Genomic DNA, 16,942 nt, shown 5'->3' on the forward strand with positions numbered 1-16,942 from the left:
TTGGGTGGGGTGGAGAGCAATCATTAGAGCATGGTTTCCAACATCAAGGTTAAATATCAAGATTGTCAGACATCAAGACTGTACAAGCAGGCGTGCTTAATGATTTTGGAAGATTTTTTTTTTTGTATTTTTCCATTGATGATAAGTCATTGAAATCCCAACTAGGCATCAAAGTGCAATTACTGTGTAGGACAATTAATCCAGTGTACAATCATTGGTGAAAAATATATAAATAATGCATCTCAGATTGCTGCAAAACTTGGTATTCAGTTATGTCAGATACAGTAGAAATATAGATAATTAATTCCAGTACTATTGTTTGTTATACACAAGTTTGTGGAACAACACAAAAATAACTGACACAGAAACATTAAAACTACCTAATGGGGAATAGAAAACACCTGGAATTGCTGATGAGGGGGTGGAGCTACAAATAAACACAGGTGGGCGCACTGAAGACATGGACGAAGACAAGAAGAGACTCACAGAGCTTGGACAACAAACGGGGACTGGATGCAAGATGAGACCAGGGAGTGGACATAGGACGAGACTGGGGACTGGACAAGAGAGAATTTGGTGTTGGAGACTGTACAGAAGAGAAACTTGAAAGGGGACTGGACACAGGACAAAGACAGAGACAATATAGTAGTATAATGACAAATAAAGATATTTTATTCTATTCTGTTCTGGAGTCATTATGACATACACAATTATTAATTTGTTGGCTTCCCATCCCCCAACACACATAAATCAACCAATTTACAAAATAACCAAGTCATAATTCATTAATTACATCATTTTAGAAGTACAGGGGTTGGACAATGAAACTGAAACACCTGTCATTTTAGTGTGGGATTTTAGGTTTCATGGCTAAATTGGAGCAGCCTGGTGGTCAATCTTCATTAATTGCACATTGCACCAGTAAGAGCAGTAAGAGTGTGAATGTTCAATTAGCAGGGTAAGAGCACAGTTCTGCTCTAAATATTGCAATGCACACAACATTATGGGTGACATACCAGAGTTCAAAAGAGGACAAATTGTTGGTGCACGTCTTGCTGGAGCATCTGTGACCAAGACAGCAAGTCTTTGTGATGCATCAAGAGCCACAGTATCCAGGGTAATGTCAGCATACCACCAAGATGGACCAACCACATCCAACAGGATTAACTGTGGACGCTGTAAGAGGAAGCTGTCTGAAAGGGATGCTCGGGTGCTAACCCGGATTGTATCCAAAAAACATAAAACCACGGCTGATCAAATCACGCAGAATTCAATGTGCACCTCAACTCTCCTGTTTCCACCAGAATTGTCCGTCACCACAATCAATTATTGTGCTCTAAAACCAGTTTTTTCAGCTTTATTGTCCAACCCCTGTACATGGGGTGTGATAAAGCAGGGAAACCACTAAAATGTAAAGAGCATGATGTTTTCAGGAGCAGGATTTAGAAATCCTGCCTCTTGGTTTTAGACATTCACCCGATTCGAATGTTATCATTCCATTGAATGGACGTTATCACGTGACAATAGGTCCATATAAATGGTTTAGTATGTACATACTGTGCCTACTAGAAGGTGTGATATGTTGTTGTTAGCCATTTCTATCGTTGTTAGAGCCATTGCAATTGTCCATTAGGCACCTTGTGTGCCTACTGAAAGGTTTAGTATGCTGTTGTTATCCATTCTAATCGTTTATCGCTCAGGCCAATAAGGAACCAGTTACAACGTAGGTGTGCGAAGGACAGGCCAATAAGGAGCCAACTACAAAGTGGGTGTGCGAAGGACCAGTGAAATGCTAGCATTCGCGGATCCGCGGGCTTCATTCTGTCCCAGCGTTTGACCAGGTAATGTCGTGTGCTTGAGTAAACACCAAAATACTAGTTGAAAGAACCTTATTGTGACTGAATTTACGCGCCACGTTTCCCTAACAGACACCCATTGTAGTTGCTTAGCTCAAATGTGTGTTTGTTTGCTTTGGTTTTGTACAAAAATGTGTCGAAAGGCTAGCTAGCTTGCTAGCTAGCATAACTTGGCTAACTTCCATAGCTGGGCAGCTAAGCTTGGCCTACTTAGCTTGTTCGCTAGCTAATGTAGCTACATGTCTAGAATGAAGATGTGCTGTCGGCTGCTTCTGCTTTCATAATGCTGTCATATCTACAGCTATGGTTTGTATGAATTGTTAAGGATCTTTGAGGTTTTCGTGTGGTATGACACGTTTATTTATTCAGCGTTAAAGTTACACCCATTGGCTGCGCCCAGCTTTAGCTGGCTAGCTAGCTGACTAGCATAACTAGGCTAACTTCCATAGCTGAGCAGCTAAGCTTGGCCTTCTTAGCTTGTTCGCTAGCTAATGTAGCTACATGTCTAGAATGAAGATGTGCTGTCGGCTGCTTCTGCTTTCATAATGCTGTCATATCTACAGCTATGGTTTGTATGAATTGTTAAGGATCTTTGAGGTTTTCGTGTGGTATGACACGTTTATTTATTCAGCGTTAAAGTTACACCCGGTGGCTGCGCCCAGCTTTAGAATGAAGATGTGCTGTCGGCAGACATTTGAGCCCTCAATGGTGTTTAGACAGTAATAATATTACAACCCACACTAGTCTGTGAACAGAGCCATTCTATACAGTCTCAGACTGACTTATTTCTCTAGCATGCCCACATTTACACATCCCAGCATGCTTCAGCCTGAAGAGACTGGACTTTAGAGAGGCCTCGGATGAACCCATCTATTATGTAGTGTAGAAAAATGAGGCAGCAGTCTCAATAAATTGCAATACATGCAAATGTGTGAATATATCCAATGAATGAATAGTGGAATTTTAATCCTGTTGTTCAGAAATAGGAGCTGATTTATTATATCCACTGTCTGTAAAACAATAGAGGTTCAGCGCTGCTTCTGCAGCCAGTGTTTTTATAGAAAATAAATCACTGTATTGTCTGGTTCAGTGGTTCTCCTCCTACCAGCATTGACATCATTCCATATTCCCACACATAAACGAGTGGAAATTAGAGAGAGGGAAGAGAGAGATGAAGGAAAAGAGAGATAAAGAGTCACAAGTCAAGGCTATGAATATGAGTTTTTAGCAGATTACAATTTTTTACAAATTAAATAAAGTCATTGTAGGATTCAAGAAGATCTTATTGTCATTTCACATCAAATGTGGTACGTGAGTTAGAATGGAATTGTATTCTCACTGTCCATTTCCACCAAAAGAGCAGTTGTTTAAATAGATAAATATAAGGATACAGTAAAATAGAATAAAAAATAAAATAATATAAAATAGATATCAAGATTAAAGCTTAGATTCTCTGCCTGGAAATAACCTGAGGCCCGACCCAAACCTAATCCCACCACTTTCCTACAGTAGGCGTCTGCTTTTTAATAATATTTTTATTTTATAAAAAGCTATGGTGTGATAATCAGAACACAGCAAAGTAACAAATCAAACTGTGTTTGAAAAAAAAAAGTTGCACAAGCCATCAAAACAAGCTGAACTGCTCGCATTTTTGCACCAGGAGTAAAGCAGCATAAAGTTATTCAAAAGCAGTGTGTAAGACTGGTGGAGGAGAACATGCCAAGATTTTATCTGCAGTTTGACTTTATGCCTTGAGACCACACACTGTTCATAGTTAATTTAGCCTTGTGTGTAGGTAATAAAAAAAAAAAGTGGCGTAAATGCATGTAAAGTGGGAGGAATGGGAATCTGACCACAGACCTGTGGTTTATTGTGCTGTTTAAATAATCCTGCAGGAGGAAAAGATCTGGCTCTTTGAGACATTTCTGGATTTCGGTTCCCGTTTGTTTAGTTACTTTTCATTTGCTATTTAATGTTCTCGTTTTTCTAGAACTTGGACTTTCACAGCACTGATACTTCCTGTACGTAGAACACCCACAATTAAAGCTGGTTCTATTCCTGAATAGATTGGACATACAGAACATATCAAGTTCTGCAACAAAAAAGTGTATGTTTTATATTTTACATTATTCAAAGTAGCTCCTCTTGTTTAGATGATCAGTTTTGCACATCTCTGCTGGATTTTCTCAGTCAGCTTTATGAGGTAGAGTCTCCTGGAATTCAGGCTTTCAGTTAACAGCTGTGCTGAACTCATCAAGAGTTTGTTTAACACTTTTAAGTTACTACATGATTCCTTATGTGTTCCTTCATAGTCTGGATCACTTAAAAAATAACTTAAAAGGCTTTTAGACCTCAAATAATGCAAAGAAAACAAGTTCATATTCACAAGTTTTAAGATTTCAGAAATCAATATTTGGTGGAATAACCCTGGTTTTTAATCGCATATCTCCTCCACCAGTCTTACACACTGCTTTTGGATAACTTTATGCTGCTTTACTCCTGGTGCAAAAATTCAAGCAGGTTTGATGGTTTGTGATCATCCATCTTCCTCTTGATTATATTCCAGAGGTTTACAATTTGGTAAAATCAAAGTAATTCATCATTTTTAAGTGCTCTCTTATTTTTCAGAGCTGTATATTGAGTATACTGTCAGTAATACTGTATGGTTATGTACATAAAAAAGTGTAACCAACTGTGATTACAGTATGTACCCTACAATTTATTGTGGAAAATAAGAGTGGGCCATATCACATCAAACATGGTATTCTTATCATTTTTGAATCAGTTAAAATATTTATATATATATATATATATATATATATTAATAGGACTCTCTAGAGCAGCTGTAGGTTGTGGGACTTTGTTCTCTGGAATGATGGTGGTGCTCCATGCAGTACTTTTGGGATGAGTTATGGAGTTGGAGATGAATAATTGTTAGTGAAATTACTGCAACAAAAGCAGAATTCACTTTGTATGTATTAATACTATTGATTTAAAATGAAAAGAAGAAAACGACTCTGATGGTAAATGGTACAGTGCGTGATTTCGGCTGTGTGATGTTGAGGATTTCAGGAATGCGGCTGGCCTTTGGTCGCTGTTCTGGTAAAACCCGAAGCATCCCCGGCATGCAGCGCTAGGCGGCTTCATTACTTATAAATACACCCACTGAACACGGCCTGAATTCACTGAGTGACCCAACACTCTTCACTGCTTCTTCTGTCTGCGTTTATTTATGGAAAAATGACGAATAAGTGCATGAGTTTTCTCTGGAATATCATCTGACGAGTGTCCTGCAATCCTGGAGACAAATCATTAATTGATATCATATCAATAACTCTGCTCAATCAGGGTTACATGAGGAAAGATCAATGAGCTACACTGCTTCCAGGATTTTAACCTCCTGACAAGTATAAAAATTAAATTTCGTCTTAGGTACAGGTTCTGGCCATTTGGGATCAGAAGGACCCAACTCAGTAAGTAAATTAACTACTTTAAAACATAAAATTCAATGAGAATTGTTACCTGGACCATTTATCTGCCTGGATTGGCTATAAAAACTTTTGATTGGGGAAACTTTTTTAACGTTTTAAATATAAAATTGGATGATCATTTTTACCTGGCTCAGGTTTTTGTCTGGACTGGCTGTAGAAACTTCTGACTGGGATTGAGAAGTGAGTAACAGTCCAAAGTCCAAAGTTTACACACCAGTAATTAATAATGCAGTACAGGTGGAAAATTCAAATTACAGAGAAAAAAGGTCATAAACGAGAGGAGTAACACATAGTAAAGCAACAATACTCAGCGAAGAGTGAGTATTCTGAGTGGTCTTTTATTATAGTCCCCAGGTGTTCAGTATTCTGGTGATTGGCTTCCTGGAGGTGCCGTGTGCAGAGTCATGTGATCGTCTGAGTGTGTGGTGTCAGAGTGTGGTGCGTTCTGGGTAACGTAGTCCGGAGTCAAAGAGATTGATATTGCAAAACTGAAACTTTTTTTTTTTTTTTTTTTTTTTACAATTGTTAATGCAAAATTACAATTTAATTGATTTTGTTGTCTCTAATTTTATCAAGATTTGAAAATTAAAATTTCATCTTATTTATTTCAAACTGTATATTTTCCATATTAATATTGAGTAGTTAATATTAGATTTTGCATCAGATGAAGAACTACCAAGGATTCAAACACCTTACATCCAACATCAGGATTAGGATTTCCAGGATTAAGATATCAGGGTTTTCGTGCAAAAGATCCAACTGTTCTGATAAAAAAACAACCACAAATCTGCCACATATACAAAACATGCTTAAGCAGTTCCCGTCCTCCTATAAACCCCACACTGGAGTACGACTGTGTGGTTTTATATGTGTGTGGTCTCGTTTTTCCTCCTAAACTTTCTGGCAGATTCAGCCTCTAACTAAATCCCTACTGGAGGTGTGGGAGAGTTTTAGGAAGCCTGGATTCAGAGACCGACAACCACAGAGAAAAGCCTCAGTTCCTCCCACTCCTAACTCTTAGTTCTGTTCTACTGTTCTTGGTTCAGATCCATCAGGCTGACGGAAAAGCAGATGTTTACTTTATACCAATTACAAGTAATATAAACAACATATACAGCTCTGGAAAAAAAACATAAGAGATCACTTCAGTTTCTGAACCAGTTTTTCTGATTTTTTTTTTTGCTATTTATAGGTTTATGTTTGAGTAAAATGAACATTGTTGTTTTATTCTATAAACTACAGACAACATTTCTCCCAAATTCCAAATAAAAAAAAATGTCATTTAGAGCATTTATTTACAGAAAATGAGAAAAGCCTGGAATAACAAAAAAAAAGATGCTAAAAATAATTAAAAGAAAACGAATTCACATTCATAAAGTTTTAAGAGTTCAGAAATCAATATTTGGTGGAATAACCCTGGTTTTTAATCACAGTTTCTTTCATGCATCTTGGCATCATGTTCTCCTCCACCAGTCTTACACACTGCTTTTTGATAACTTTATGCTGATTTACTCCTGGTGCAAAAATTTAAGCAGTTCAGTTTGGTGGTTTGATGGCTTGTGATCATCCATCTTCCTCTTGATTATATTCCAGAGGTTTTCAATTTGGTAAAATCAAAGAAATGTATCGTTTTTAAGTGCTCTCTTATTTTCTCCCTCTCTCTCTCTCTCTCTCTCTCTCTCTCTCTCTCTCATTTCTAGACATTCCACTGCTGTTAATCATTACAAATAACTGCCCATAAAAAGGAGCTTCATCATGTGGGTCCTTTTATTTGATACCTAGATAGAAAAGCCATTGATACTCAAGTGTAAAGAAATAAAGCAGAAATATTTACCATATTTAAAGAGACACCAAACCCTAAACCACCAGTATTGAGCTGAAATTTCTCTAAAATAATTGTATACATACTTTTATACATTTTTATGAAACCTAAACCTTTTCTAACCCTTTAAAAACAATTAATTTTATTGTTGTTATTTCCGCCCCTGCAGCGCCCTCTCAGGTTTAACTGTGCTATACTTTGGTAATCCTGTGTAGCTTCTCAATGCTTTATTGTATCTGTTTCAAATTTTATAATTAGTTTGATACGACCCTAATAAATCAGGAAACAGAGAATGACTGATTTTTTCATCATCAACCTCCATACACACATTGTAAACTAAAAAAAACAGGCATTTTCTTTGTTTTTTCTTCAGAATTTGATTTTCTCAAATGGAACTTAATAATGAATATAAAAATCTGAAGGTGAATTATTGTTTTTGCCTGAGTGTCTACTTCAGTTTAAGCCCTGAATGGTCATTGTACTCTATGTAAAATTTAAGATATATAGAGTTATATCATAGTAGTGCAAATCGCAGGAAAATTAGCATGAAATTGGATATGCAGTGAAGGGTTAAATCAATTAATCAATCAATCAATCAATAATACCACCTCTCTGCTAACGTCCAACCATCTGCATCTCACCGCTATCAGAGGCACACTGCTCAGCTTAATCAGCTCTCTCTTCTGCCCCGCCCCTAAACCCATACATCACCCAGTGCCCCTCCTAAACTACTCCTCCTATTTTCCAGCATTTTTTATATTTGTGGGGGTGAAGTCAGATAAAATCAGAGGGTTTAGTTACCCTTTAGTAACTGTAATGTCCAGACACTGAGTCTGTTCCTGGAATAGATGTAGGCATTCATATTGTATTTCCTTTTATGCCAATGAACAAATCAGAGTGGAATGTGGATATGAATCATAAGAATCATTAATCACATGAATTAAATTGTTTTATAGGAATATTTTACCTGTTTTTCCACAGTATCTAAAATGAGTCACTATTTTAATATCACTACAAAATTTATAACATCAGTCTGCATTACCTGCATTATCTCTTATTAAAATTCCATTCCTGAACTATAAAAGGAATTATTCAGGCAGAATAGGATAAAACTGATTTGTTTTCTGCCGGATTTTCTACTGGACAGTTCCCAAATTCTAATTTTATCATGGTTTTGTAATCTTCCAAAGATTTTTTTGGAGTGTTGTAGGAAAGGGATGTAAGGAAAGGCAGTGACACACCTCACTTCTCTATAAACACTGTTTCCCCAACAATGAACAGTCCATCACTGGAAGGCTCTGGTTCTGAATGGTGGTGAAGCTCCTCAGGAAGGAAGCCCATGTTCTCCTCCCAGGTTTGGGTCACGGCCGGCGGCTGAATGGGGGTGGAGCTTGGCTCTCCTCACTCAGCTCTTCAAAAAAATTAGGAGATCACTTAAAAATGATGAGTTTCTTTAATTGTACCAAATTAAAAACCTCTAAAATATAATCAAGAGGAAGATGGATGATCACAAGCCATCAAACCACCAAACTGAACTGCTTGAATTTTTGCTTCAGGAGTAAAGCAGCATAAAGTTATCCAAAAAGCAGTGTGTAAGACTGGTGGAGAAGGAGAACATGATGCCAAGATGTGTGATTAAAAACCACCAGGGTTATTCCACCAAATATGACTGGCAAATTAAAGAAATAGCTGAACGTCACAGTGGATATATTTTTCAATTTATAAATACATTACAGTGCTAATCACATTTAACAGAATACACAACACATTTTTGTATTTCTCAAGGAATCTGAATACAGTCCAGAGGCTTGTGTGTGTAAGGCACACTCCCATTTTTATTTATTTATTTTATTTTATTTTTTACTGACAAAATAATAATAAAGTGCTTTGAATTCTTCTATTTTTAGAGTCTCCTTCATATATCATTTGCATCTCAAATAATTAATTCATATTCTCCATTTAGATCCTCCAGGAAATATAAGGTATAATTGTAAAGTGTGTTCGATAGCAAGGAGGAGGAGTTTCAGGTGCTCTTATCTTATCTTAAACTTATCTTTCTATTATTTCACAACTAAAAGGAAGTGCAGTTCATAAGAACTTATCAGTAACCCCTGGTTTACAGAATCAACCTCAAAATACCGTTCATTCTTAAAGACGAACCACAATTCATAGCTGCCAGAGGTGAACGTTCAACCAGTCATACATTTTCACCAGGTGATGAAATAGTAGTAATAAGTGATGGTGCTGGTGGAATCAGACAGAACTTTAGGAGGTAGGGTAGAGAAATTGAGGCTTAACTCACGCATTAACCCTTTTAGACCTGCAAATAATACTACAAAATCCATATAGCAAATAAATCCAGTTAACTAAAATATTTAATGTTTTTTTTTTTTGTTTGTTTTTTGTTTTTTAATTTCCATTGCATTGGAAACCTGTGTGTAATATTTCATATGGACTTTTTATTTCATAAAGCATCCCTAAACAGTAAAAGACATTGTTAAAAAGTGTTCTGAATCACATTAAATTAGTAAAAATGATCTGTTACTTTGCCCTAATGACTCTTTTACTGTAGTTTTACTGTTTCTTTGGTTTATAAACTTGTTCACTGGCTCGCTCATGGCGTATTCTGATGGACAAAAGCTCTCAAATGGTGTTAATAGTGTGGGATGTGCAACAAAACATTTAAAAATAAAGAAAATACATAATGTCCATTGTAATGGATGCAGAGTCTGAAAGGGTTAACTTATGTAATGTTGACAAAACTCAACAATACTTTGGAATAATTTACTTTATCTACTTACACACTGAGGAATGTAAGTACAGCTTTGTACTCAAAAGAGTATAAAGCTTGTCGCTGGGGCTGTACCTTATACTGAGGTACAGAAAATTACGTTTTAGTAAAAGTCCTTTTTTGTACCCATGGTTTTTGTGCCAGTAAAGATTATAAATATTATAAACATTATCATCAACTAAATATGGCTCAAAAACTTGATAATCCAAAATTGTCTGGCTTTTAGATAAAAAAACTGTGCAATTAAAATAAATATAGTTTATTAGTACAGTGATACAGAATACTGAATGTACCTTTTGGCTGCTGGTTAAATGGTACAAATTTGTACTTATTGCTGTTAGAAACTACTTTGTACTTCAGAGGGAACAAATCTGACCCTGTAAAGACCAGTATTGTACCATAGAGGGTACAATTATAAAGAGTGTACCTTTAAGTACAAAAAAGTACTCTTATTGTACCTCTGTTTTTTAGAGAGTACAGTGTGACCTGGACGCTTGTCTTGTTTCTTTTCTGTCTCTTTGTATCCTAAAAAAACACCATTTAACAGCAGTGGTTATTTCCTGAGAATGTGTTTAGATGATGATTGCAGTTCTGCAGTCTACTTGTATATGTAATTCTCTGAGTTGCCTTTTAATCTCTAGAGTAGATTTTAAAGGTAAACTCAGCCGATTAAAAGCTGTAGTTCTCTGTGTGTGGGTGTTCTAAACCCAAGTCTAAACAGGTGGATCAGACACGTACTCTTAGTTGCATGTAGAGATTTTGGAGGTTTTTTTTTTTTTCTTGAAAGAAACAAAACGTTTTCTAATCCAGTACCTACAGTAGAGATTCAATAAATTAGTCATATTATTAGTGAAACAGCTAATATACACCTCTGGAAAACAATAAAGGACCACTTAAAAATTATGAGTCTCTTTGATTTGACCAAATTCAGTTTGAAAACCTCTGGAATATAATCAAGAGGAAGATGGATGATCACAAGCCATCAAAACACCAAACTGAACTGCTTGAATTTTTGCACCAGGAGTAAAGCAGCATAAAGTTATCCAAAAGCAGTGTGTAAGACTGGTGGAGGAGAACATGATGCCAACATGCATGAAAACTGTGATTAAAAACCAGGGTTATTCCACCAAATATTGATTTCTGAACTCTTTAAACTTTATGAATATGAACTTGTTGTTTTCTTTGCATTATTTGAGGTCTGAAAGCTCTGCATCTTTTTTGTTATTTCAGCCATTTCTCATTTTCTGCAAATAAATGCTCTAAATCACAATATTTTTATTTGGAATTTGGGGGAAATGTTGTCCGTAGTTTATAGAATAAAACATCAATGTTACTTTTACCGAAACATGTACCTATAAGTAACAAAATAACCTGAAGAAGAACAAACAACTAACTTGAAATGCTTGAAAGTCTGTGAACTCATCATCAGTAAAGTATCAATTGGTCTTATATAATATTGTAATTTTCTGAGACACTGATTTTTGGATTTTCATTGGCTGTAAGCTTCATAATCATCAACAATAAAATAAATAAACGCTTTAAATAGATCACTCTGTAATATATACATTTAATAATATATACGTTTCACATTTTCAACTAAATTACTGAACTAAAATAACTTTTTAATGATCTGTATGTGGTGCTACACTTTTTTCAGGTTCATACTTGTCTCCTGATACTTGGCAGAAATCACAAAACTCCATACACAGCTCACTCCCAGCCGCTAATTAACTCTTATGTTGCGCTGACTTGGAGTGAAATAAAGCGAACACTGCAGGGGTTTCCAGGATTGTAATTATTAATAATATTTAGGATATAATGCTAGTGATGCACTAGGAAGAGTAAGACAGTGTTTTATATAAAAGCTCTATAAACTGATAAGAATGTCTCTGAGTGCCCCCTTCTGGCCATTAGTTTGCATTGCACACCAGTATATACAGCTCTGTAAAAAATAAATCACTTCAGTTTCCGAATCAGTTTCTCTGTTTTATAGGTATTTATAGGTTTATGTTTGAGTAAAATGAACATTGTTGTTTTATTCTATAAACTACAGACAACATTTCTCCCAAATTCCAAATAAAAATATTCTCATTTAGAGCATTTATTTACAGAAAATGAGAAATGGCTTAAATAACAAAAAAGATACAGAGCTTTCAGACCTCAAATAATGCAAAGAAAACAAGTTCATATTCATAAAGTTTTAAGAGTTCAGAAATCAATAATTGGTGGAATAACCCTGGTTTTTAATCACAGTTGTCATGCATCTTGGCATCATGTTCTCCTCCTCCACCAGTCTTACACACTGCTTTTGGATAACTTTATGCTGCTTTACTCCTGATGCAAAAATTCAAGCAGTTCAGTTTGGTGGTTTGATGGCTTGTGATCATCCATCTTCCTCTTGATTATATTCCAGAGGTTTTTTAATATAGTAAAATCAAAAGAGCTATTCACTGTATACCTGTAACTCTACCTCTTCACTACTTTACTTTAAATGATGCTCTCAAACACTTTATTAAGAGACAAGAAATTCAAGTAATTAACTCTTGATGAGTTCAGCACAGCTGTTAACTGAAAGTCTGAATTCCAGGTGACTCTACCTCATAAAGCTGACTGAGAAAATCCAGCAGAGAGCAAAATTGTCTAATCTAAGCAAGAGGTGCCTATTTTGAAGAATCTAAATACTTCCTTATGTTTTTCTTCATAGTTTGGATGGCTTTAGAATTAATTTACATTCCAGAGCACATATATACACTTATACCACTTATACACTAATATAATAAAAAAAACTTTTTCATAATAGGGGCTTGTTGTTTGTGAGTACAGAGTACAGTGTGTACCGGCTGAGAAACACACCCTCAGCAGCAGTGAGTTGTGGGTGTGGCTTAACATTCAAACTCAAAGAGACTCAGTGTTTCGTTTCTACAAAACTGAAACCAAAACCAACAAGCTGTTGCTCAACTACTATTATTACTACAACTACTGATACTACTACTACTGCTGCTCCTGTGGTGAGGAAAATTTACAATCAATAAACACATTTCTATGCGTAAAATGACTTTTTATTATTATTATTATTTTAAACCTAATTAAATTGTAGTTGAACTAGGAGCACAGCTGCAGTGGCCGGTCTGAGGAAGTTCAGCTGATCGTTTGGTGTTTATGAGTTTTCTAATCTTTTAGCAGAAGAAATACAGCAGAAGGACTTTTCTCTACTATTCGGAAAATGGATAAAAGAAGAAATCGTATTGGTAAGTTCCTCCAGTGCCTGTTTCTCACTATTCATTATCTTCATCTTTCTTCATAATTAAAGCTTCTTTCAGACAGATAATGATTTTATCTATGGCTTATTCATGTCTATTTGTCAATATTTGCTTATTTAGATAGAAATCACACCAGAAGAGGCAGGAATGGGTTCCCAGACAGATCTATACCATTCAGACGAGTCTTCAAACCTCAGACAGGTAAGACTTTCTCAGAGTTAAAGAGCTGCTTTAGTAATATTACATTTTAAAAGGTTCTGACCTAAATTTCGTATTTGTATAATTACAATAGGGTTATAGGCAATAAGGTTACAATAAGGTTTATAGATTAAATTGCATATATTTATAGGACATTGGTACAATTATTCCTATATTCCTTTTAATAGACAGAAATTGCATATTTATTTATTTGTATATTTATATATTTACTTATTTATTTGTTTGTTTGTTTGTTTGTTTGTTTGTTTGTTTTATTAATGAACCTTTTTGCAGGTAGAGGTCGCTGCACTCCAGGATCTCATTATCATGCTTCCCAAAGAAGAGAACATGACCGCCATCCTTATACACGCCCATCAAATATTAGACAACAGAGCATTCTTCCATACACAGGTAATTGTTCTAATTATTAAAATAAAATGTATTACAATATTCTCTATTCTCTAAGTCCTGCTAGAAAATGAAATCCGCATCTCTATAAAAGTTGTCAGTAGCAGAGGGAAGCTGTAAGATATGAAGTGCTGTAAGATTTTGTAGGAAAACAAAACTGCACTGACTTTAGACTTGATAATAAAACACAGTGGATCAACAGAAGCAGATGACAGACATGTCTCTCCAAACAAACCATCACTGATCATCATGTTATCTGCTGGTGTTATGTGCTGAGAATCTTACAACACTTTATGCTTCCCTCTGCTAATAACAACTTTTATAGAGGTGTGGATTTCATTCTCCAGCAGGACTTGGCACACTGCCCACACTGCCCACACTGCCACAAAAGTACCAATAGGTCTTAGAATATTATATTCTAGTTTTCTAAGACACTGATTTTAGTGTTTCCATTGGCTGTATGCCATAACGTGTGTAACCTTCTGCCTGTTCTTTCTATTTAGGAAGCCAAACAAATGTAAGGAAGCATGTTTTGAACATGATCGTTAGGGACTTACACCCACTGAGCCTCGTTGAAGACGAAGGTTTCCAGAGACTTGTGAAGATCCTTCACCCTCACACTGACATTTTCCTGAGTGCCTCTTTGATTCGAGAAGATCTTTTGAATATGCATGAGGAGATACGAGTGAAAGTGCAGCAGGAGGTCAGTCGTGCGAAAGACCTGGTGCTTTCAGCTGAAGTGTGGAGCTCCAGCGATGAGGCTTCTTATCTCACCGTAACTTGTCATTTCATCAGTTTGGAGTGGGAACTGAAGTCCTACATGCTGGAGACGGTACATCTCATTGGCGACCACACTCCGGAAAACGTTCATCAGCAACTTCGGATAATTTCCAACGAGTGGGAGATCATGGAGAAGGTCCAGGTGGTCGTCACCAACAAAGACGGCATGAAAAGAGCTAAGCCTGAGGTAAGGTGGACGTACATGCCTTGCTTTGGGGAGACACTGAATAAAGTCTTCAGAGAAGCCATGAACAACTCTGATTGGAGAGACTTGCTGAAGAAGTGTCGACGTATTGCGGCGTTTTTCCAGCAGAAGACTTCGATTTCGAGGAACGTCCAGCTCACTCAGTCTACTGGTGTTGACTGGCTTCCAGTGCTGACCATGCTGAGTAACATCTACGACCAATGGCCTTCCATTTTTAAGGAGTTCATGGCCAAACAAGTGGAGAACATTTGCCTCAATGAAAAAGAGAGAGATATGTTGAATAGAGCAGTGAATGCTCTCAATGTCATCAGAGATACTGTGGAGAAGATGGGTTACAGTGGTTACAGTTCAATCTCTAACATCATTCCTCTTCGTGATGAGCTTCAGAAGGGTCTTGGAAAACTCGTACAAGCCAAAAACAACGTCGCACAGAGGCTTTCAGAAAGATGTGACCATCACATTGGAGGCATCAGGCAAAATCATTGGTTTACCCATAGCACAGCCCTGGATCCACAGTTCAAAAGCATTGTTCTACAGAACGGCGAAGACGAAGGAGAAACCATCAAAGCTCAACTCAAAGACAAAATGCGCTACAACAGAGGAGGAGGACATGGTGGAGAAATGAGCTTCTTTGAAGACCAAATTCTACACAAGTACACTGCAGAACCAGACTGGATGTTGAAATCCCAGAATCCTCTTCAGTTCTGGGCGACCAAAGAAGAGTACAAACAACTGTCCAAACTCGCCCACAAATACCTCACCGTTGTCTCCACAGCCGTTCCATTAGAGCGAATCACACAGCCGGAGAAATCACAGCTCTTTCTCAACAGGAGGAACTGCTTAGAATTGGAAAATATCAGTATGATGCTGTTTCTGAATAGCAATCAAGACAAAATCTAAAACAATGATGTGGACATTTACAGGGGTTGGAGAATATGGGAGGTTTCATGGCTAAATTGGAGCAGCCTGGTGTTCAATCTTCATTAATTGCACATTATTGCACCAGTAAGAGCAGAGTGTGAAGGTTCAATTAGCAGGGTAAGAGCACAGTTCTGCTCTAAATATTGCAATACACACAACATTATGGGCGACATACCAGAGTTCAAAAGAGGACAAATTGTTGGTGCACGTCTTGCTGGAGCATCTGTGACCAAGACAGCAAGTCTTTGTGATGCATCAAGAGCCACGGTTTCCAGGGTAATGTCAGCATACCACCAAGAAGAACAAACCACTTCCAACAGGATTAACTGTGGACGCTGTAAGAGGAAGCTGTCTGAAAGGGATGTTCGGGTGCTAACCCGGATTGTATCCAAAAAACATAAAACCACGGCTGATCAAATCACGCAGAATTCAATGTGCACCTCAACTCTCCTGTTTCCACCAGAACTGTCCGTCACCACAATCAATTATTGTGCTCTAAAACCAGGTGTTTCAGTTTCACTGTTCAACCCCTGTACAAGGACTTGGCATCATGTGCTAAAACCCCAGCTAACAAAGACATTTATTGGAATTAATTATTAAATTATTGATGAATCAGGTAAATATCTAGGGTTTTAAGAGTTTTAGGGTTAAGCAACGTTTTTTTTTTTAAAGGCTACGAAAGGGTTATGGTCCAGGAATGTTCTAAAAACATATGTGGCATAATAAGGGTTTGTATCAAAATTTTATTAAAACATTTCTCAAACAACATTTACAGCTAGACAAATACTAACATTATGGAAATATTTAAAGTAACATTCCCAAAACTAAAAATAAAACACTGAAAAAAGAGACAGTGCCGCAACACTACGAGAATGTGTAAAAACTTTATATTTATATTAATAAAAAAAAAAAACACAAAAAAAACTTGACAGATTAAACGTTTTAAAAACATTAATTGTAACATTTAGAAAATGTTTAACTAACCAAAAATTGTTATCTGAGAACATTCCAAATTATTTTCTTAATCCTTCTGTTGTGAGTATATATTTAGTTATACATACTGTATTACTTAAGGTTGTGATAAGATAAGATACGACGATATATAAAATACAATATATATTAGTAAATAAAGGACAACAGCTCACTTAAAAAACAAACAAAAAAAACTCAACTGTATTACAGTTTACATTTACATTACATTACATTTGAA

At 36.4% G+C, this 16,942-nt stretch overlaps 1 protein-coding gene across 2 annotated transcripts; it reads left to right on the forward strand.

Annotated features, from left to right (window-relative positions):
* Positions 1-12,886: 12,886 nt before the first annotated feature.
* Positions 12,887-16,908, forward strand: si:ch211-152f22.4 (E3 SUMO-protein ligase ZBED1). Of its 2 annotated transcripts, none has more exons than XM_049464458.1 (5): positions 12,887-12,968; positions 13,141-13,208; positions 13,341-13,421; positions 13,713-13,829; positions 14,330-16,908. In XM_049464458.1, the coding sequence occupies exons 2-5, from the start codon at positions 13,184-13,186 to the stop codon at positions 15,709-15,711; spliced, it is 1,605 nt and encodes a 534-aa protein (XP_049320415.1). In that variant the 5' UTR covers positions 12,887-12,968; positions 13,141-13,183; the 3' UTR covers positions 15,712-16,908. The 2 variants fall into 2 exon arrangements, with proteins under 2 accessions (XP_049320415.1, XP_049320416.1); XM_049464459.1 differs by having other exon boundaries at positions 13,144-13,208.
* The last annotated feature ends 34 nt before the right edge of the window (positions 16,909-16,942 follow it).

Source organism: Astyanax mexicanus, chromosome 15 (assembly GCF_023375975.1).
Source record: "Astyanax mexicanus isolate ESR-SI-001 chromosome 15, AstMex3_surface, whole genome shotgun sequence".
Classification (NCBI taxonomy): domain Eukaryota; kingdom Metazoa; phylum Chordata; class Actinopteri; order Characiformes; family Acestrorhamphidae; genus Astyanax; species Astyanax mexicanus.